Below are 24,186 nucleotides of genomic sequence, written 5' to 3' on the forward strand. Positions count from 1 at the left end.
CACAACACACACACACACACAAAAAAAGATAAAGTTTTTGGGGTACTGTATCATAGTCTCTTCATCCCAAAATAAATGTCTCAATTTTAGTATAGCTTTGCATTGGTGTACTAAAATTAGTGTACAAAATTGTGACACTTACTTTAAGACGGATGGAGTAGTTCGGTAACTTTTCTGAGATAACGTAGTTCGGTAACTATGGGTGGACGTTTTGGTGCAATCCAAATCGGGCTTTAAGTGGAATAGATGCACCCCAGTCTACTGTGCACTCCAACACAGCTCAAACTCATGTGTTCGTTTGTACTCCGATCGTTCTCGTCATCGTTGTCGTTTTGAGTTGTGTTATTGTCGACTATTGTTTAGGTTCTTACATAGGATGGTCTTCTGGTTGCAGACCGTTGACACTTGTGGTGGTGTGGTTTGGCTCAATAGTTGAGTCGTGCCTATGTGAGCGTTTTATGTGTGGTACTTTCTTCGACGTTTTATCTTCTATCTTTATGAGATCATACACAACTCTTTTACATGTTCAAAAAAAGCATCATTGCCGAAAATTGCTTTCTTTTCTCCTAAATGGAGCTAGAGGGTGCTTATGGCTCACAGTAGAGGTCATTGACTGTACTATTAGATCATGAATTGGTATAGTACATGGTATGCCTTGAGTTAGAGGGCGTGTCCTGAGCTGCTCCTCATATACGTGGTATGCCCTATTTGTGTGATGCCCACGTCAGGGCTATGAGCGTGTATGACTGTCAGAGCATGGCAATCTTGCTTGCAATGGTGACTTATGCATTGAAAGTGGGGGCGACAGTACATGGTGACTTAAGTTTGGGTTTGGTGGTGCTACTGAGCACAGGGTCTCGAGCTCTCGCGTGAGAACTCTAGGTCTGTCCTGCACTGGTTCTATGGTGCTCCACATCATAACCTTGTTGTAGGCATTGTCTGGAGTTTGCTCGGACTTCTTTGAGGTAAAAAACCCAAGATCGTGTTTGATCAGACGACGACGACTCTTGTGTGTCGTTCCCTTTTTGGAGGCATCATTGTTGAAGCATTTTTCCCATAGTCCGGGTGCTGTCATCGGTGGGGGTTGATGTTGATTGTCGCTATTGCATGCTTGTGCCGCTTCGGCGGGACTTTCGAAAGTTGTTTGTCTTTCTTTCTTTCTATTTGTGTGTTGGTGTTGGCTGTGTGGATCCAGAGGTTGTCTGGATGATTGTATTATCTTGATATGACATTACGAGTCAATAAAATTCACCCTTTTATCAAAAAAAGTTAGAACATGAATTGGTAACCACATACGATCTTTGAAATGGATTTTTACGGAATCCCCATGAATAGGATCAAACCTTATTCCACGCTATTTTCGTAAGATTTTTCTTTGTTATTCTTAAAAATGCCCTCGAGAGGGCTTAGTTGATCATGATTTTCGTTTTCTCTTCTTATTTTTTTGGAGAAAGATATCATTCAATTCTTCTACTATTTATTCTTTTCCAATCGAGATGTACGGATCCATGTGTCTATATACATAGATGTGTTCATGGATTAGCCATGTTAACGTCCACGGCTTCACCGAGGACCAACCTTACTCGTGGTTGATAGGCCTCACACGTAGATGGTGTGTGTGCACGACAACAACTCGACAAAATGCCCACTACATTGAGAAAGAGGCGTGGCATCCATCCTTTGCCCATTTTCTCTTGTTCTTCCTCCCGCCGTCCAGATCGGACGACAACGGAACTGTCCGCCCTTTAGAGCATCTTCAACAGCTGCCCAACGCGCGGCACGCTAAAAATTAGTTTGCGGCGTGCCGTTCGTCTGTTTTGGCGCGGCAGGCAATGCTGGCTCCAGCGGCCGCTGTAAAATGCACAGCGCGCGTAACTCCAGCAGGAGCGCTAAAATACAGCACGCGTGCTATCGTTCAAACAACATATACGCTCAAAACACAAACAAAATAAATCAACAAAAATAGTTCAATTTCATTATTACAACTCAAACAAATAGTTTATCTTTCAATACAACAAATAGTTCAACAATATAATATCAAGCACACAAATCATTATGCTCTTTGTCGGCCATTCCATGCCCACCACTCCTCGATGAGATCCTTCTGAATATCATTATGTGTTTCGGAATGCCGAATGGCATGATAGGAGGCAACAAAACGGACCACCCTTTCAGCCCTCCCCCGCACTCGCTCGGGATGTCCCAAGATCTTATAGTGAGAGTAGTCTAAATCTTGGCCACGCTCATTCTCGATGATCATGTTGTGCATGATCACACAAGCGTGCATGATGTACCAAAGCATCTTTTGATCCCAAAATCTAGCTGGTCCTCTCGCAATAGCAAATTGTGCTTGCAAAATCTCAAAAGCTCTCTCCACATCTTTTCTAGCCACCGCCGGAGCATTGTGGAAATCAAGATTTTTCTTACCTTCCGTTTTTTTTCAACGGCTTCACAAATATTTGCCACTTTGGGTAGATACCATCCGCAATATAGTAGCCATAGTTGTATGTACCACCATTTGCTACAAACTGCATCGGTGGTGGCTCACCATTTGCAATCTTATTCATCAGTGGTGACCAGTTGACAACGTTGATGTCATTCAAAGATCTAGGCATTCCAAAAAATGCATGCCAAATCCAAGTCTCTTAATCAGCCACCGCTTCAAAGATTATAGTGAAACTCTTTTTTTGCTGTGGAATTGCCCATGCCATGCCTTAGGACAATTCTTCCAACTCCAATGCATGCAATCTATTAAGCCAAGCATACCTGGGAAGCCATGAGCTTTGTTCATCTCCAATAGCCTTGCGCTGTTTTCAGCATTAGGAGATCTCAAATACTCCTGGCCAAACACTTGCACAATTTCGACTGCGAAGCGCTTGACACACATGATGGCTTGACTCTCACCCATGTGAAGGAAATATGCCCTAGAGGCAATAATAAAGTTGTTATTTATATTTCCTTATATCATGATAAATGTTTATTATTCATGCTAGAATTGTATTAATCGGAAACTTAGTACATGTGTGAATACATAGATAAACAAAGTGTCACTAGTATGCCTCTACTTGACTAGCTCATTGAATCAAAGATGGTTGTGTTTCCTAACCATAGACATGAGTTGTCATTTGATTAACGGGATCACATCATGAGAATGATGTGATTGACTTGACCCATTCCGTTAGCTTAGCACTTGATTGTTTAGTTTGTTGCTATTGCTTTCTTCATGACTTATACATGTTCCTATGACTATGAGATTATGCAACTTCCGAATATCGGAGGAACACTTTGTGTGCTACCAAACGTCACAACGTAACTGGGTGATTATAAAGGTGCTCTACAGGTGTCTCCGATGGTACTTGTTGAGTTGGCATAGATCGAGATTAGGATTTGTCACTCCGATTTTCGGAGAGGTATCTCTGGGCCCTCTCGGTAATGCACATCACTATAAGACTTGCAAGCAATGTGACTAATGTGTTAGTTGCGAGATGATGCATTACGAAACAATTAAAGAGACTTGCCAGTAACGATATTGAACTAGGTATTGAGATACCGACGATTGAATCTCGGGCAAGTAACATACCGGTGACACAGGGAACAACGTATGTTGTTATGCGATTTGACCGATAAAGATCTTCGTAGAATATGTAGGAGCCAATATGAGCATCCAGGTTCTGCTATTGGTTATTGACCAGAGACGTGTCTCGGCCATGTCTACATAGTTCTCGAACCCGTAGGGTCCGCACGCTTAACATTCGGCGACGATCGGTATTATGAGTTTATGTGTTTCAATGTACCGAAGGTTGTTCGGAGTCCCGGATGAGATCACATATATGACGAGGAGTCTCCAAATGATCGAGACATAAAGATTGATATATTGGAAGGTTATATTCGGACACCGGAAGGGTTTCAGGGGTCACCGGATAAATACGGGAGTACCGGGAGGTTACCGGAACCCCTGGGGAGTTTATGGGCCTTAATGGGCTTTAGGGAGAGAGAGGGGGGCTGGCTAGGGCTGCCCCCCCCCCCAAGCCTAGTCCGAATTGGACTAGGGGGGAGGGGCGGCGCCCCCTCCTTCCTTCTCCTCCTCTCCTTCCCTTCCCCCTTCTCCTACTCCTACTAGGAAAGGGGAGTCCTACTCCCGGTGGGAGTAGAACTCCCCCCTTGGCGCGCCCTCCTCCTTGGCCGGCCGCCTCCCCCCTTGCTCCTTTATATATGGGGGCAGGGGGGCACCCCAAGGCACACAAGTTGATCATTGATCTTTAGCCGTGTGCGGTGCCGCCTCCACCATAATCCAACTCGATCATATCGTAGCGGTGCTTAGGCGAAGCCCTGCGTCGGTAGCATCATCAACACCGTCATCACGCCGTCGTGCTGACGGAACTCTCCCTCGAAGCTCTACTGGGTCGTGAGTTCGTGGGACGTCACCGAGCTGAACGTGTGCAGATCACGGAGGTGTCGTATGTTCGATACTAGGATCGGTCGATCGTGAAGACGTATGACTACATCAACCGCGTTGTTATAATGCTTTCACTTACGGTCTACGAGGGTACGTGGACGACACTCTCCCCTCTCGTTGCTATGCATCACCATGATCTTGCGTGTGCGTAGATTTTTTTTGAAATTACTCCCCAACAGTGGCATCTGAGCCAGGTTTATGCGTAGATGTTATATGCACGAGTAGAACACAAGTGAGTTTTGGGCGATACTAGTCATACTGCTTATCAGCAAGTCATACTTTGATTCGGCGGTATTGTTGGATGAAGCGGCCCGGACCGACATTACGTGTACGTTTATGCGAGACTGGTTCTATCGACGTGCTTTGCACATAGGTGGCTGGCGGGTGTCAGTTTCTCCAACTTTAATTGAATCGAGTGTGGCTACGCCCGGTCCTTGTGAAGGTTAAAACAGCACATACTTGATGAAATATCGTTGTGGTTTTAATGCGTAGGTAAGAACGGTTCTTGCTTAGCCCACAGCAGCCACGTAAAACTTGCAACAACAAAGTAGAGGACATCTAACTTGTTTTTGCAGGGCATGTTGTGATGTGATATGGTCAAGACATGATGCTATATTTTATTGTATGAGATGATCATGTTTTGTAACAGAGTTATCGGCAACTGGCAGGAGCCATATGGTTGTCACTTTATTGTATGAAATGCAATCGCCATGTAATTGCTTTACTTTATCACTAAGCGGTAGCGATAGTCGTAGAAGCAATAGTTGGCGAGACGACAACGATGCTACGATGGAGATCAAGGTGTCCCACCGGTGACGATGGTGATCAAGACGGTGCTTTGGAGATGGAGATCAAAGGCACAAGATGGTGATGGCCATATCATATCACTTATATTGATTGCATGTGATGTTTATCTTTTATGCATCTTATTTTGCTTAGATCGGCGGTAGCATTATAAGATGATCTCTCATTAAATTTCAAGGTATAAGTGTTCTCCCTAAGTATGCACCGTTGCGAAAGTTCGTCGTGCCGAGACACCACATGATGATCGGGTATGATAAGCCCTACGTTCACATACAATGGGTGCAAGCCAGTTTTGCACATGCAGAATACTCGGGTTAAACTTGACGAGCCTAGCATATGCAGATATGGCCTCGGAACACTGAGACCGAAAGGTCAAGCGTGAATCATATAGTAGATATGATCAAAATAGTGATGTTCACCGTTGAAAACTACTCCATCTCACGTGATGATTGGACATGGTTTAGTTGATATGGATCACATGATCACTTAGATGATTAGAGGGATGTTTATCTAAGTGGGAGTTCTTAAGTAATTTGATTAATTGAACTTTAATTTATCATAAACTTAGTACCTGATAGTATTTTGCATGTCTATGTTGTTGTATATAGATGGCCCGTGTTGTTGTTCCGTTGAATCTTGATGCGTTCCCTGAGAAAGCTAAGTTGAAAGATGATGGTAGCAATTACACGGACTGGGTCCGTAACTCGAGGATTATCCTCATTGCTGCACAGAAGAATTACGTCCTGGAAGCACCGCTAGGTGCAAGACCCGCTGCAGGAGCAATGCCGGATGTTGTGAACGTCCGGCAGAGCAAAGCTGATGACTACTCGATAGTTCAGTGTGCCATGCTTTTCGGCTTAGAACCGGGACTTCAACGATGTTTTGAATGTCATGGAGCATATGAGATGTTCCAGGAGTTGAAGTTAATATTTCAAGCAAATGCCCGAATTGAAAGATATGAGGTCTCCAATAAGTACTACAACTGCAAGATGGAGGAGAATAGTTCTGTCAGTGAACATATACTCAAAATGTCTGGGTATAATAATCACTTGATTCAACTAGGAGTTAATCTTCTGGATGATAGTGTCATTGACAGAATTCTTCAATCACTGCCACCAAGCTACAAGAGCTTCATGATGAACTATAATATGCAAGGGATGGAAAAGACAATTCCCAAGCTCTTCGCGATGCTAAAGGCTGCGGAGGTAGAAATCAAGAAGGAGCATCAAGTGTTGATGGTCAACAAGACCACCAGTTTCAAGAAAAAGGGTAAAGGGAAGAAGGGGAACTTCAAGAAGAACCGCAAGCAAGTTGCTGCTCAAGTGAAGAAGCCCAAGTCTGGACCTAAGCCTGAGACTGAGTGCTTCTACTGCAAAGGGACTGGCCACTGGAAGCGGAACTGCCCCAAGTATTTGGCGGATAAGAATGATGGCAAGGTGAACAAAGGTATATGTGATATACATGTTATTGATGTGTACCTTGCTAATGCTCGCAGTAGTGCCTGGGTATTTGATACTGGTTCTATTGCTAATATTTGCAACTTGAAACAAGGACTACGGATTAACAGAAGATTAGCTAAGAACGAGGTGACGATGCGCGTGGGAAATGGTTCCAAAGTCGATGTGATCGCGGTCGGCATGCTACCTCTACATCTACCTTCGGGATTAGTTTTAGACCTGAATAATTGTTATTTGGTGCCAGCATTGAGCATTAGACGATTATTCATTTAAATCTGAGAATAATGGTTGTTCTATTTATATGAGTAATATCTTTTATGGTCATGCACCCTTGAAGAGTGGTCTATTTTTATTGAATCTCGATAGTAGTGATATACATATTCATAATATTGAAGCCAAAAGATGCAGAGTTGATAATGATAGTGCAACTTATTTGTGGCACTGCTATTTGGGTCATATTGGTGTAAAGCGCATGAAGAAACTCCATTTTGATGAACTTTTGGAATCACTTGGCACTTGCAAACCGTGCCTCATGGGCAAGATGACTAAAACTCCGTTCTCCGGAACAATGGGGCGAGCAACAAATTTGTTGGAAATCACACATACTGATGTATGTGGTCCGAAGAATGTTGAGGCTCGCGGCGCGTATCATTATTTTCTCACCTTCACAGATGATTTGAGCAGATATGGGTATATCTACTTAATGAAACATAAGTCTGAAACATTTGAAAAGTTCAAAGAATTTCATAGTGAAGTTGAAAATCATCGTAACAAGAAAATAAAGTTTCTACGATCTGATCGTGGAGAAGAATATTTGAGTTACAAGTTTGGTTTACATTTGAAGCAATGCGGAATAGTTTCGCAACTCACGCCACCCGGAACACCACAGCGTAATGGTGTGTCCGAACGTCGTAATCGTACTTTGCTAGATATGGTGCGATCTATGATGTCTCTTACTGATTTACCGCTATCGTTTTGGGGTTATGCTTTAGAGACGGCCGCATTCACGTTAAATAGGGCACCATCAAAATCCGTTGAGACGATGCCTTATGAACTGTGGTTTGGCAAGAAACCAAAGTTGTTGTTTCTTAAAGTTTGGGGCTGCGATGCTTATGTGAAAAAGCTTCAGCCCGATAAGCTCGAACTCAAATCGGAGAAATGTGTCTTCATAGGATACCCAAAGGAAACTGTTGGGTACACCTTCTATCACAGATTCGAAGGCAAGACATTTGTTGCCAAGAATGGATCCTTTCTAGAGAAAGAGTTTCTCTCGAAAGAAGTGAGTGGGAGGAAAGTAGAACTTGATGAGGTAACTGTACCTGCTCCTTTATTGGAAAATAGTTCATCCAAGAAATCGGTTCCTATGACGACTACACCAATAAGTGAGGAAGCTAATGGTATTGATCATGAAACTTTAGATCAAGTTAATACAGAACCTTGTAGGTCAACCAGAGTAAGATCCGCACCAGAATGGTACGGTAATCCTATTCTGGAGGTCATGTTACTTGACCATGGCGAACCTACGAACTAGGAGGAAACGATGATGAGCCCAGATTCCGCAAAATGGCTTGAGGCCATGAAATCTGAGATGGTATCCATGTATGAGAACAAAGTGTGGACTTTGGTTGACTTGCCTGATGGTCGGCAAGCCATCGAGAATAAATAGATCTTCAAGAAGAATACTGACGCTAACGGTAATGTTACTGTCTACAAAGCTCGACTTGTTGCGAAAGGTTTTCGACAAGTTCAAGGAGTTGACTACGATGAGACCTTCTCCCCCGTAGTGATGCTTAAGTTCGTCCGAATCACATTAGCAATTGCCGCATTTTATGATTATGAAATTTGGCAAATGGATGTAAAGACTGCATTCCTGAATGGATTTCTGGAAGAAGAGTTGTATATGATGCAACCTGAAGGTTTTATCGATCCAAAGGATACTAACAAAGTGTGTAAGCTCCAGCGATTCATCTATGGACTGGTGCAAGCATCTCGAAGTTGGAATAAACGTTTTGATAGTGTGATCAAAGCATATGGTTTTATACAGACTTTTGGAGAAGACTGTATTTATAAGAAAGTGAGTGGGAGCTCTATAGCATTTCTAATATTATATGTGGATGACATATTGTTGATTGGAAATGATATAAAATTTCTAGATAGCATAAAAGGATACTTGAATAAGAATTTTTCAATGAAGGACCTCGGTGAAGCTGCTTATATATTGGGCATCAAGATCTATAGAGATAGATCAAAACACTTAATTGGACTTCCACAAAGCACGTACCTTGATAAAGTTTTGAAGAAGTTCAAAATGGATCAAGCAAAGAAAGGGTTCTTGCCTGTGTTACAAGGTGTGAATTTGAGTCAAACTCAATGCCCGACCACTGCAGAAGATAGAGAGAAAATGAAAAGTGTTCCCTATGCTTCAGCCATAGGCTCTATCATGTATGCAATGCTGTGTACCAGACCTGATGTGTGCCTTGCTATTAGTTTAGCAGGGAGGTACCAAAGTAATCCAGGAGTGGATCAGTGGACAGCGGTCAAGAACATCCTGAAATACCTGAAAAGGACTAAGGATATGTTTCTCGTTTATGGAGGTGACAAAGAGCTTGTCGTAAATGGTTACGTTGATGCAAGCTTTGACACTGATCCAGATGACTCTAAGTCACAAATCGGATACGTGTTTATATTGAACGGTGGAGCTGTCAGTTGGTGCAGATCTACATGTGAAGCGGAGTACATAGCTGCTCCGGAAGCAGCAAATGAAGGAGTCTGGATGAAGGAGTTCATATCCGATCTAGGTGCCATACCTAGTGCATCGGGTCCAATGGAAATCTTTTGTGACAATACTGGTGCAGTTGCCTTGGCAAAGGAATCCATATTTCACAAGAGAACCAAGCACATCAAGAGACGCTTCAATTCCATCCATGATCAAGTCAAGGAGGGAGACATAGAGATTTGCAAGATACATACGGATCTGAATGTTGCAGACCTGTTGACTAAGCCTCTCTCACGAGCAAAACATGATTAGCACCAAGACTCCATGGGTGTTAGAATCATTACTATGTAATCTAGATTATTGACTCTAGTGCAAGTGGGAGACTGAAGGAAATATGCCCTAGAGGCAATAATAAAGTTGTTATTTATATTTCCTTATATCATGATAAATGTTTATTATTCATGCTAGAATTGTATTAACCGGAAACTTAGTACATGTGTGAATACATAGACAAACAAAGTGTCACTAGTATGCCTCTACTTGACTAGCTCGTTGAATCAAAGATGGTTGTGTTTCCTAACCATAGACATGAGTTGTCATTTGATTAACGGGATCACATCATTAGAAGAATGATGTGATTGACTTGACCCATTTTGTTATCTTAGCACTTGATCGTTTTAGTATATTGCTATTGCTTTCTTCATGACTTATACATGTTCCTATGACTATGAGATTATGCAACTCCCGAATATCGGAGGAACACTTTGTGTGCTACCTGGGTGATTATAAAGGTGCTCTACAGGTGTCTCCGATGGTACTTGTTGAGTTGGCATAGATCGAGATTAGGATTTGTCACTCCGATTGTCGGAGAGGTATCTCTGGGCCCTCTCGGTAATGCACATCACTATAAGCCTTGCAAGCAATGTGACTAATGAGTTAGTTGCGGGATGATGCATTACGGAACGAGTAAAGAGACTTGCCGGTAACGATATAGAACTAGGTATTGAGATACCGACGATCGAATCTCGGGCAAGTAACATACCGATGACAAAGGGAACAACGTATATTGTTATGCAGTTTGACCGATAAAGATCTTCGTAGAATATGTAGGAGCCAATATGAGCATCCAGGTTCCGCTGTTGGTTATTGACCAGAGACGTGTCTCGGTCATGTGTACATAGTTCTCGAACCCGTAGGGTCCGCACGCTTAACGTTTGGTGACGATTGGTTTTATGAGTTTATGTGTTTTGATGTACCGAAGGTTGTTCGGAGTCCCGGATGAGATCACGGACATGACGAGGAGTCTCAAAATGGTCGAGACATAAAGATTGATATATTGGAAGGTTATATCCGGACACCGAAAGGGTTCCGGGGGTCACCGGATAAATACCGGAGTACCGGAAGGTTACCAGAACCCCCTGGGGAGCTTATGGGCCTTAATGGGCTTTAGGGGGAGAGAGAGGGGCTGGCTAGGGCTGCCCCCCAAGCCTAATCCGAATTGGACTAGGGGGAAGGGGCGACGCCTCCTCCTTCCTTCTCCTCCTCTCCTTCCCTTCCCCCTTGGCGCACCCTCCTCCTTGGCGGGCCGCCTCCCCCATTGCTCCTTTATATACGGGGGCAGGGGGCACCCCAAGACACACAAGTTGATCATTGATCTTTAGCCGTGTGCGGTGCCCCCCTCCACCATAATCCACCTCGGTCATATCATAGCGGTGCTTAGGCGAAGCCCTGCGTCGGTAGCTTCATCAACACCGTCATCACGCCGTTGTGCTGACGAAACTCTCCCTCGAAGCTCTACTGGATCGTGAGTTCGTGGGACATCATCGAGCTGAACGTGTGCAGATCGCGGAGGTGCCGTACGCTCGGTACTAGGATCGGTCGATCGTGAAGACGTACAACTACATCAATCATGTTGTCATAACGCTTCCGCTTATGGTCTATGAGGGTACGTGGACGACACTCTCCCCTCTCGTTGCTATGCATCACCATGATCTTGCGTGTGCGTAGGAATATTTTTGAAATTAGTATGTTCCCCAACACCATGGCCAAGTGATCATCAACTAGATCAATGGGGATACTGTATACCAACATACGCAAAGCACTGTCACCTTCTGAAAGGTGCTATGCCCGAGCTCTCCGATGGCATTCCTCCTTTGCTGAAAAAATCGGTCATGACTCGCTAGTTTCTCGGCAATGCGCCTGAACAACTCGGTGCTCATCCTAAACCGACGCCGAAAGTACGACTCGGGGTACACGGGATTATCCGCAAAATAGTGCCTGATCAATCTGTTGTTGGCATCGGTCCTATCCCTCCAAATTTTCTACCGACCCATAACCGAACCACTGTGCTTCGGTTTTTTATTGATGTGCATAACGAGGATCATTGCAAGATCTTCCTCCTCTTCCATAAATTCTACTTTGGAAGAATCATATGACAAACTCATCTACAATGTTTAATTAAACTAAACTATAAAAACTACAAACAACATGCACCAAATTCATGTAAAACATGTGAAGTTGAAGCAATACATACCTTGCGGGCGTTTTGTCGAACACCTTGCGGGCGCCGAGAGGCAGTGGGCGGCCGATCGTTGTTCGTCGGACGACTGCCGTGCGCGAGGGGTGGCGGTGATGGCTAGAGAGAGAGGGAGGAAGCAGCGGCAGCGCGGGGATAGGCCGGGGAGGCGCCGAAACGGTCGTCGGAAGAAATGGGATGACGCGGGCGGCGGCGGCGCCGCGGCTGGATGGGGTAGGTGGAGTTGCGAGCGGGCGCTGGAGTGTCCAACACGCGGGAGCGGGCGCGGCAAATAAACGGCGCGCGATGGCGTTTTCGTCCGCGCGCTGAACTAGTTATGCCGCGCGCGCGGTTTTTACGCCTCCGCCGGAGCATCCGGAGCGATAGCGCGCGCAAAAGGACTAATTGCCGCGTCGGTTGGAGATGCTCTTAAGTAAGAATATAATTTATAGATTGTTCGCCCTTTTTTTTCCTTATCGACCAAGTGGCTGCAGCACTGCGCACCACACTCGCAAAGCCACCGCGAGCCCGCGACGCAGAACTCTGCCGCTTCCGGCGGTAGCCTTCAACTCCCGCGCCGCCCAACCACACGTGCCCGACTGGCCTCCAGTAGATCTGGCGGCCGCCGCGTAGAACAGAATGCGCGCCGTTCCTGGCCATGTGAAGGTTGCCGCGGTTGAGGCCAACTCCGGCCTCCCCGTGGGAAGATTCGCCTCCCTGTGCCACCTCCCCGTTCGGCGGATTCATCCGGTTCAACCCCGGCCAGCAGCCCCCTTCCTGTTCGGCCGCGGGTGCTCCGCGCTCTCCGCCGGGCACGGATGCATGCTCCAGTACGCGCTGCTCCGCCTCGCCTGATACAGCGGCGTCACAGTGAGCTCCGATATCTCAAGGCTCCATCTCCTTTCTGTTTGTAGCGGAGCGTAGGATGATTTTGTGCTATTTTTAAAAAGTTTGCAAAGCGAGCTCAACTTGTCCGTATATACTGGAATACTGGATTGCAAACTGAAAATTCCAAAGGATTATAATACATGTATAAGTTTATCCTCTCATTGTGCATACCCTAGCATTAGTTCTGCATATTTGAAGTAGGAGAAGCAATAAACGTTAAGGCTGCAGCCGATGCCTTTCTCTTTTCTATGGGAATTCCACACGTTCAGTTTATTTGGGGATGTTTAATTCAGTATATCTGAATGAATGAGTTGACCGATTGTCAGGTCCGCTGTTGAATTACCAAGTCCACAGAACAATTTCTACCGGGTGCTCTGAAGTCCCAAATTGGTTTGCTACATGATCAAACAAATTATGTATTTTACAGTTCAGTGATCCTTTTATAACTTCAAAATTCACTTCCAGTAGTGTGATAACAAGCAGTTAGTCATTGTTGCATGTGGCTGGTCTGGTAGGTTCTGACAAAGGGCAGCAGCACACTATGAGAATGCGGTTATTTATTCTGATGCCCATTGTGCTCAGTAAATCGGTAAGAAAGTGTGAAAATACAAGAGCATTTCCATATTTTCATTATAATACAACTAAATAAAGAGAGAGAATAGCCACAATATCACCGGTGGAAACCAGAAGTGCCAAAATACCACTATGAAATACCAAAGTGCCAGAATAGCACTCAAGTTCAGATTTTTCATTCCAAAATAGCACTACCGTCTATCGTCAAACAGATTCTGTTAGTCAACGGTGGATGGAGCTGTCAGTTTTTTCTACTTTGCCAAAAGTACCCTTCATGCTATCTCTGAGCGTGTGCACTGCTGCCCGTGGCCATGGAGGCTAGCTTGTACTGGTCAAAGTGGTGGAGATTGTTTCGTTGACCCGAGCTCTAGCCACGACTGCTGTACGCGGCAAGCCGGCCGCCCCGCCGCTGTATCCATGCCGTTCCCAGCGACATGGAGCTGACGCTCTGCAACAGCTGCGTGCCGCAACACCGCCCACCATGCAGTGCGTGACGCCATGCCCGCCCAGCTCCTCCCCGCATCCAACCCATCGCCGCCCCACTGCGTGTGTTTTGCTTGCCATGGCTAGCTGCTGCCACTGCGCCATGTGGCTGCACGGCGCCGCCGCCGCTTGCTAGTTGCTGATGCTGCGAGGCACAGTGGCCAGCAGGGTTGTGGCAGCGCAGCAGCAGTGGTGGCGGGCGGAGCCTGGAGGTGGCGCGCAGAGCAGGTGGCTAAGCTGAGATGCGGCCGGGCGGCGGTGAGCTCGGTGGTGCGGCTGCGCCTGACAATGCAGAGGAGGAAGACACGCCTCTTCCTGGCGGATTTCATCGGCGGCGGCGAGCGCGCGCCAGTGCCGACTGAGCTGGAGGAGGACGGCTGCGCCGGCCCCTTTCCCTTGTCCAGCCTCGAGCGCACAGTAAAGGGCAAAGTAGTATTTTTACCCATCTGTTAGTCTCAGTTAGCTCATAGTGGTATCTTGGCATGAAAATTTTCAAGTGAGTGCTATTTTGGCACATTGGTTTTTCATAGTGGTATTTTGGCACTTGTGGTTTTTACTAGTGGTAGTTTGGCTATTGGCTCAAATAAAGATGAAGAAACCAACACTTTTTTTCTTCTAAAACTATCATGCTTTCCAATCTACAATTTTGTAAATGGCACATATATGGAAATAGTGGGCGCTGATAATAAATAGTCTTGGCAAGACAAATAGTACTATCTGGTGAATGTTAATACTATTCTCAGCTTTGAATAAGCTGTTGAAAAGTTGTTGTCCAGTAGACCTGAGTTTTGTTCCAGATCAATATTGCCAGTCCGATTCAAAATCTTTGCACAATAATAGGATATGATTAAACTTTTTCTTTTGCCACAGGATTTTGATTAGATAAATCAATTCTCGCAGGCATTGCTAAGTCACCATAGATGAGGGTGCATCTCTTGAAGCCGAATGTCAATTCACAGAGTATGTTCTATGCAAAGAATTGCTAACAGGAGGCTGCTGGGACAATGGCATAATTTCAGGGGAGCTTCCTTCTGGGTGGGAGAATGCCCTTCGTGTTAGTGTTCTGGACTCCACGTCCGCCCATTCAATATTTCATCCGATGTCATAACATATGTTGGATTTTCATTGTTTTGTTCTCTTTGTTTGCTTTTGCTGATAGCCCTTCTGATTCTTCAGGGAAATGTTCTGAATAGTAGGCGAATGTTCTTGCTAGATTTACCAGGATTTCTTGGATAGCGCTGATCTTGCAACATCAAATATGCTATCTGCGTACCCTTGGGCTTTTGAAGCAGCTACGCTAGCTGTAAATAATGCTCTTTCTGTCGTTTGCTTGCCAGCTTAATAATGCGTAGAGAGTTTTTCCTATTGCTGCTTCTCATGTACAGTAGAATTGTTTTCCTAACTTTGTCAGATGCATTTTCTCTCTCTATCAGATGTATTGTGTGCTATCTGCTTTCTTTTATGCAGATGTATTGTGCTATCTGCTTTCTTTTATGCAGAGTTATCTGCATTGTGCTATTTTCTTTCTTTGTTTTCGAATTATCTGCCTTCTGCAACACATGAACATGCTGTTTCTGACGTTAATTGCTCATCAGGTCCTAGTTGGGTTGCCGTGTCCAACTGTCACTAAGAAAGAAAGTAAATTCAAAGGATATCTTTTTCCTGAAAAGGGAATACCCCGCCTCTTGAAGACTTGAGGGAGGTACAAATTTAACAGAGAAATATTCAAGCAAATAACAAATCATATCTACTGTATCTGGTGTGCCCCCAAAAAATAGCAAAATAAATTTCTTTCTAATTTTACTTTTTACAAGTGCAGGCAGCTTTTGATTTTGCTGCAGGCTAGTTAAAAGTTACTCCTTTTTTTTTCTTTGAATAGATACAAGTTACTCTGGTACGGCCTACACATAGCCAGGATGTTAGCTCCTTTGCTAGTTTATTATCCTCCCGTGGTTCAAGCCAAGCTGCTAACGTAACTGAGAATTCCTCCAACACTGCAGCCTTGGAAAGCAGAAACTTCGCAAGCATCTTTTCGAGAGGCAGTCCTCTGTAGTTGGCAATATTGATTCTTCTCAGACTGCGATCCAAGCACCTGACGTCCATATGCCACAGACTGGGGGGTATCCCGGTACTATCCTTGACGCCATTGTTGATGGCATTGTCCTTGGGCTCCATATCTCGTTCGCCATCTGGCTCAGTCTCTGGTTCACCATCTGCCTCGTTATCTGGCTCGATCTCTGATTCGCCACCTGACTCGGTCTCTGTTTCAGCATCTGGATCAGCATCTTGATCGGTATATGTTTCGTCATCCATATCGGCATCTGTTTTGCCATCTGGAACGGCATCTATTTCGCCATCTGGATAGGTACCATATTCGCCATCTGAATTGGTGTCCGACAGATCAGTCTCTGATTCAGCATCAGACAAATCGTATGCCATCCGATCATATGGACCCAGAAGGAACAGCGACAGCACTTGCAGGTTCTTGGCGTTGAGAAGCAAGGCGGCGACAGACCGGACAGCATGATCAGTGGGTAATCTGCCCTGGAGGCTCAGCTCTGTGAGGTTGTCTAGTCCGCGCAAGACGCTTGTGAGCAGGCTGCTGTAGTAGGCCATTGATGGGTGCAAGGAAAGTTCAAGATATCTCAGGCGTCTGCACCTGCTGATGAGCGTCGTCACTGGAGCGACTTCCGACGGTCCTTTGCTGGAGAGGTCTTCGCAGATTCCAATCCTCAGCGCCGCGACTGCCAAGAAGTTTGGGACCGTGATAAAGGACGGCCCGCGAGGAGGGAGGCCGCCTCTGTAGTGCAGCGAGTTCAGGCAGGTGGTGTGCAGCTCGACGCCCGTGGCATTGTGGCAGCAGATCATGGCGAAGCTGCGCAGGTAGGGGCTGGCCACCGTGATCTCCTTGATGCTCTGGCACTCCTCCAGCGTCAGGCTGGCAAGGCGCGGGCAGCTCGAGAGCAGCCGCTGCAGCATCCCGCCTCCGTCGACGATCCTCCCGAGGCAGAGCGTGTCCAGCGACGCCATGTCCACGCTCCCCGGCAGGTCCAGCGTCCAGCTCGTCAGGCGCAGGCGGCGGAGCGTGCGGCAGCGGAAGATCAGCCGCTGAGTCTTGGCGTACATCTTACTGTCGCTTCGCTCATATTCGCGTAATGGGCAGAGCGGCTGCGTGGGGGGTCCCCAGTTACTACCCTTGTATCTGAGCTTGACGTCGAGGTCCTCCACGCCGGAGGTGACGGCGGAGGCGATCCACTGGTCGAGCTGGTCGCGCGGGGGGTTCAGGACGCTGCTGAGGCGGAGGGCGCGGATCGGCGTCTCCGCTCCCTTGCTGAGGATCGCGCACGCCACCTTTTGGTCGAAGCAGACCTTGAGTCTCCCGTAGTTCCGGTCGCCCGTCTTGGTGTCGACGAGGTCGACAACGGGGACGGCCTCGTGGACGTCGCGCCATCGCCGGGAGAGCGCGCCCGTGCGCACGGCCTCGTCGGACCGGAGGTGGTAGAGGACGCGCTGCAGCACATTGTCGGGGAGAGCGCTCAGCCTGTCTTGCCCCTCGCTGTGCGACGGCGCCATCGTCGTCGTCGTCGAGATCAATCAAGATCAGATCAGAAGCGGCCCGTGCGCTTTTATGTCACGCTTCCGAGTTCCGCCGCCGCCTCCGATCCCTCCTCGACCTCTTAATCGAATTGTAATCTACTCCGTCGCTGGAGACCATAGTCGGTTCATATAGTCGGTCAAAAGACTAGGGCCCACGCACATAAACCCTGGAGAAACCGTCGTTATATATAGTTGGACTGCATGCCAACCCAGATCGACGGCTAGATTGCCGGATCGGATCCAAACAACCCTGCGGCAAAATCGATATGGCTTCGTCAACGCCGCCGGCGCCGGGGAGCAGGGATCGCCTGAGCGACCTCCCGGACTTCCTGCTGGGCCACGTCCTCTCCTTCCTCCCAAACAAGGAGGCCGGCCGCGCCGCCGGGCTGTCCCGGCGGTGGCGCGACATCTTCTGCAACGTCCACACCATCTCGTTCGCTGAGAGTCAGGGCGAGAGGGCCGACGACTGGAGCTCCGACTACTACGAGGCCGAGGAGAAGAAGAGCGGCAGCGCGGCGCTCCTCGACGACGTCTGCTCCGCGCTCCTCTGCCGCCGCCGGACCGCCGGGCAGCACGTGCCGCTGCGCAGCCTCCGCTTCGCCTTCGACAGCTGCCACCACTGGGACTTCGTCCACGTCGACCAGTGGCTCTCCTACGTGCTGCGGCATAGCAACCAGGAGCTCCACCTCGACCTGCGCTTCCAGATCGGCCAGATCTGTAGCCGCAAAGATGACGAGGGCCACGACGAGGGCCGCGAGGAAGGGGTGGTGGACAGCGGCACCGACAACTCTGACCACGAGGATGAGTGTGACAAGATGAGTAGGCTGTGGACATATGTGCTCCCAAGAAGGCTCTTCACCTGCACGGTCATACGGACGCTACGTGTGGCCTGTTGCCGGCTGAAACTGCCGACGGCCGTCAACCTGCCACTCCTCGAGACTTTGAGCATCACGGCTCCCCACTGCGACGGTGGGAGAAGCATCCAGCGGCTGATCTCCAGCTGCCCCCGCCTCATCGACCTCACGCTGGAAGGTATCTACCGCCTGAAGAGAGTATCGGTCCTCGACAAACGCCTCCGCAGATTCGCCCTTCGCTGCTGTCACAACGTGAAGTCTGTTGACATCGGCGCGTCGGAGCTGAGGTCGCTGGACTACTGTGGCACGGTGCCCGCCGAGTCGCTCTTGTCCTTGCACGGTTTGCGGGGAGTCCCTTCGTGCACGGTCGACTTCTGCATAGCGCTCTCCCAGGAGGCGGAGTTTACCAGGTTCAGAGGGTTTATGGAGAAAATATCTGATGCCAAGTACCTGCATTTGCACAACCGAAGTCTAGAGAGCAGGTTCTTCCTGGGGTTCCCCTCGTTCTCTAGCCTGACGCGGCTCGTGCTGCAAGGGCCCCTTGATAGTTGCGGCATTGTCGTCTCAGTGGGTAGAATCCTGGAGCAGACCCCAAACCTGGAGATTCTGTCGCTGTACATGGAAGAGCGCGTTAAGGACACCGAAGATCAATATGGCACCATGGGCGAGGAATATGAGGATGACGTTGTGGAAAAGGAGAAGGATGCAGAGAGCGATGATTTGTTCGTAGCTCCCTACGAGTTCATGGTTCCTGATGAGGCAAGCTTCTCGATGCCGTGTCTGCGGCACCGAATGAAGGAGATCAACATGGTGCACTACGTGGGTGACGAGACACAAAGGATGATGGCCAGGCTGTTGTTCCGCAACGCGCTTGTGCTTGAGAGGATGTGTGTCGTCCTCGTGAAGGGGACGTTCGAGTTGCAGTCTAAGCTCAAGAATGAGATTGATAGCTGGGTGATGGCCGATGTAGAAAAGACTTTCTTGTGATCTTCCGTCATGCAATCTCAAAATAATTTTGCCGTGACATGATTAGTTTCGTGCCATGTTAGGTTTTGCTGAAAATTGCAGCTTCTAAACTCATAGAAGCAATATGCAAAAGGAGATGTAAAGAACAGAAGCAATACATAGGTCATTGTTGAGATTATAAATGAGTTGGCCTTCTGCTCGAAACTGTAAGCTGTTTTACAGTTTGGTCAGTCAAATATTTGTAAGTTTGACAATCACTATGGAACATTTTGCCAACATTTATTAATTATGTGAAATTGGTATTACAGGGTCTATTATGAAATATTTGTGCCATAGTAAAAATCTAGATGACTCCCAACACGTTGCTGCAGGCACATCCGCATACAAAATGTTGTAAATATTTATCTCACAATGGAAAATTGAATCATTGAAGCTTACAATAAAATTAATTTCAGTTAAGTTCTCATGACTTAAATTTCAAGTACCTTTTAAGTTAGAGAGATGGGCTCAACTGATATTGTATTAATTAAAATGGTAAAATGATGGGTGCAATTGCAATACATGAAGAAGTTGATCAATATTGGCAACAGCTTCCTCGGTCATATTCATCACAAAGTTTACATATGTTCACCTCCTCCAACGACCTCCTCCACATTCTCAAAAAAAAACACCTTCTCCAACGTACCGAAAAAGAGTTCTTGCACTGCTTTGTAAATGGAGCCACAACATGATACAGCCACAACGAATGGAGTTCCACAGGAAAAACAAATAGGTTCGAAAAGGAAAAATAGATAGTACTAGCTGGGGGCATCAACATAACAAGCCCGCAAAAGGAACACAACAAAGTCTCAAGGAGGATACGTGATCATAAGTAATCTGGATGCCACCTCCTCCAAGGTAGACCTTGTCTCCGGCAAAAAAAACCGGTCCATCTCAGCCGGGGAAGCATGGCCCGGCACATCGTAAGCCCTGTCTCGTCTCTCCTTGGCCACACGCTTCGCCTCCAACACCGTCGCGGCCCGCACCAGGCGAAGTTGCATCGAAAAAGGGATCCAATCCACGGGATTCATCCCTCCGCCCCCTCTCGCTTCTCTGAGAGAATGCAAGTAGGCTTCAAAGATTCTCCTGCGATGGATCCTCCCTCGACGACCCACCTCGGACCGACGAGCTCATCGGTGGAGAGGCACGAGGTGCGGCGGCAGCCAGCTATGTGTGGTGCGAGAGCATGGGCCGTGGAGGGAGAGCATTCGCATGGGAGCGCTCTGCATCATGTGTGATGCAAATTCTAGCAGGGGTGGGAAGCTTCGAAATATGCGTGCTTCTTATACTGTTATTGATGTCAAATTTGCTTTAGGAAATATTTCTGCCATGTAGAGTAAATACTAAGATATGTTGCATCAGTTTAAATGATTATCAGGCATTGGATAATCAATTTTCAAGGACATATGGTAACCTATTTTAGTTCAGAAATCATTTTTATTGGATGAACATATTGGAAAATGATGGGTTGCACATTATGTATTATTCTGTTGTATTCTATAATAGTAAACTGTTAAAACTAAGAGGGAACCGTTCAGAACTAGAACATCACTTCTGAAACATGCATGCTTGATTATGTTTAGGATATGTTTTCCCCATTTACATTCTACAATTTTGTGACTGGTACAAATATGGAAATAGCGAGTGTCTATTTGTAATGCTATTTTCAGATTTGAGTAACTTGTTGAAAATTGGTCTACAGTAGAGACTTCATTTTTGTCTGACATAAATAATGTCAATCTGAACTCGAAATTATTACATAGAAATAGAATATGACTGAAATTAAGATTTTTTTTCCAGTTAAATAACCAACCCCCACATGCATTGGCAGGTCACCATATTGATCAGGGTGTATCTCTTGGAGCTGAACGGAATGCAGAGTTTGCATAGTATGCGCTATGCAAAGATGTGACGCCATAGCATAGTGTCAGGGGAATTGCCTTCTGGGTGGTACAATGCTCTTCCAGTTAAGAGTTCCCACTTCCCCGCATCTCTTGCCTTTTCAATCATCAGGTTTCAGATTGACATATACTATGAGGTATTGTTAAGGAAATCGGTAAATGGTAGTTGCTCGGTAGGCTTGGGAGTAGTGATTAATTGATGAATCGGCCTATTAACTGGATTAATCGGTCGACCATTAATCGATAGATTAAATAGGAATAGCCAATATATATCTAGTTTTTTATGTATTGTACCATACTCTCATGCTCTCAGCTATGTAGTATAACAAAATATCCTACTGTTTGATCGAACCCTAGCTATTGAGGAGAGAGAGAGGAGGATGGGAGGGGTTACGGGGCAAAATTTTGGGCTTTGTCTGCCAACAAGATAATGGGTCAGCAATGATATTAATCAGCCTAACAACCAATTTATCGGCCTAATATGCCAATTAATTGGTCTAACAGGCCAATTAATCGGCCTAATAAGTTAACACGATGAATAGGTGCTATTCGATTCGGCCACCCTACGAGTAGCGATTAACTGGCATGTTAGCTGATTAATTGAGGTAGTATATGCTTGTTTTCATTGTTTTGTTCCTTTTATACTTGCATAGGTAGATAGCCCCTTCCGATGCTTCTGGGAACTGATGTCAACAGTATGTGATTTTTCTTGCTAAAGTAACCAGGATTTCTTGGAGGTGGTGCTGATCTCCAAAAATCAAATACGGAGTAAGACATTCCTAGAGTTTTTCAAGCAGCTTAAATAGTGCATTATCTGCATAATAACAGTTTGTTTGTTCCAACTCAGCTTAATAATATATGGATTGTTGTGTCAATGCCAGTGCAAGTCATGTAGAATTGTTCGGCAATGTAAGGACATGCTTGTCTGACATTAATTGCATATCAGGTCCTAGCTGAGTTAATTTTGCTCGAATATAGTATCAGGGAAAAAGGAATACATTTAACAGAGAAATATTCAACTAAGCAAATGATATGTATTATATCCTGGTGTTTCTCAGAAGAAACAAAATAAATAAAATTCTTTCTAATGTTTGATCTTAAAATGCAAGCTACTGTCGCTGCAATCTACTTGCATATTACTCTAGTACGGCGATTTTGTCGCCAGGATATTAACTCCTTCGTAATCTCATCCTTCTGTGGATGAACTTCAGGTGCTAAGGTAACAGAGAATTCCTCCAAAGCTGCAGCCCTGGAGAGCAGAAACCTTGCAAGCATCTTCTCGAGAGGCCGCCCTTGGAAGTTTCCAATGTTGATTCTTCTCACCTTGTAAGCCAAGCACCTGACGTGCGTTTTCCACAGAGTCTTGGGCATTCGGTACTGGACGCCATCGCTGACGGCCGGACCCTCTTCTGGCTCACTATCTGAATCCGATTTGTCGTCGTCTTGGTCCCTGTACATACGCATTCTCTTGTTCTTTGGAGGCTCTGGACCCAGAGGAAACAGCGACAGTACTTTCAGGTTCTTGGCGTCGACAAGCAAAGCAGAGACCGACCGGACGGCGTCTTCGGTGGGCAAGCAGCCCTGGAGGCTCAGGTGCGTGAGGCTATGCAGGCCGCGTATGACACTGGCGAACAGGCTGCTGTTGTATGCCATCGATGGGCGCAAGGAAAGGTGAAGATACTCCAGCTTGGTGCACTGGCCGATGAGCCTTGTGACCGGAGCAACGTCGTCTCGATCAGTCCCGTTGAGTTTTCCGCAGATTTCAACCTTCACCGCCATGATTCCTTCGTAATCCGCGACCGTGATGAACGGTGCATCACGAGCAGGGAGGCCTCCTTTGTAGTGCAGCGACTGCACGCAGGTGGTGCGAAGATCGACGCTGGTGGCGTTGTGGCAGCAGATCATGGTGAAGCTCCGCAGGCGGGCAGGCGTCACCGCTATCTCCTTGATGGTCGGGCACTCCTCCAGCGTCAGTTTGGTGATGAGGGGGCAGGCGGAGATCAGCTGCTGCAGCTCCCCGTAGGGGTCCATGATCCTCGCGAGGCAGAGCGTGTCCAGCAACGCCATGTCCACGCTTCCGGGCAGATCGAGCGTCCAGTTGGCCAGCCGCAGCCGCCGGAGCGTGGGGCAGCCGAAGATGTGGGGGTGCGTCCTGGTGAACCTGCCCCTGTTGTGTTTGTCGAAGTCCGCCGAGTGCTTATCACCGCTGTACGGGCAACGGAGGAAGGGGCAGAGCGTGTTCATGGCGTCGTCCCAGTACCTGAGCTTGACGTCGAGGTCCTCAACGCCGGATTTCACGGCGGTGGCGATCCACTGGTCGAGCAGGTCGTACGGGGGGTGGAGCACGGTGACGCGGAAGGTGCGGATCGGCGTCTCCGCGGCCTTGCCCACGATCGTGCTCGTCACCTGGTGGTCGAAGCAGACCTTGAGGCCGCCGCTGCGGCCGTGCCGTTCGCCTGACTTGGTGTCGACGAGGTGGACGACGGGGACGCCCTCGTAGACGTGGTGCCATCGCCGGGAGAGCCCGCTGGTGCGCACGGCCTCGTCGGACATTAGGTGGGAGAGGACGCGCTCTAGCGCCTTGTCCGGGAGAGCGCTCAGCCGGTCTCCTCCGTTCCTGTGCGACGGCGCCATCTTCGGTCGTCGGCGTCGCGGGGACCAATCAGATCAGATCAGATGAATGGGTGCAGGCGGTATTTATTTATGCTAACAGAGTTTGTAAATCACTCCTGATTCTTTGCCAACAAACTTGGCCCGAAAGATCCGTGCGTGATTAGGGCATGTACAATGGTTGATAAGACAGCTTTATCTTACACCCACCATGCAACTAAGATATGACAATAAAACATGACGTACAATGGGTTATATCTTAGTCTTATCTCTATTCCTAAATTTGTGGTGAGACAAACTATGCTAAGAGATCATCTCTTAACTAAG

The 24,186-nt window shown here is 47.1% G+C and overlaps 1 protein-coding gene across 1 annotated transcript; it reads right to left on the reverse strand.

Annotated features, from left to right (window-relative positions):
- Positions 1-15,645: 15,645 nt before the first annotated feature.
- Positions 15,646-17,567, reverse strand: LOC123039483 (F-box/LRR-repeat protein At2g42730). Its single transcript, XM_044462631.1, has one exon. It carries the CDS (start codon positions 17,463-17,465, stop codon positions 15,735-15,737), a length of 1,731 nt encoding a protein of 576 aa, XP_044318566.1. The 5' UTR covers positions 17,466-17,567; the 3' UTR covers positions 15,646-15,734.
- Between the last annotated feature and the right edge of the window lie 6,619 nt (positions 17,568-24,186).

The sequence above is a fragment of the Triticum aestivum genome, chromosome 2B (assembly GCF_018294505.1).
Source record: "Triticum aestivum cultivar Chinese Spring chromosome 2B, IWGSC CS RefSeq v2.1, whole genome shotgun sequence".
Classification (NCBI taxonomy): Eukaryota; Viridiplantae; Streptophyta; class Magnoliopsida; order Poales; family Poaceae; genus Triticum; species Triticum aestivum.

Bases quoted from the DNA above. Each gene is read 5' to 3' on its own strand.
- LOC123039483 (XM_044462631.1), bottom strand. From the start codon at position 17,465: ATGGCGCCGTCGCACAGCGAGGGGCAAGACAGGCTGAGCGCTCTCCCC.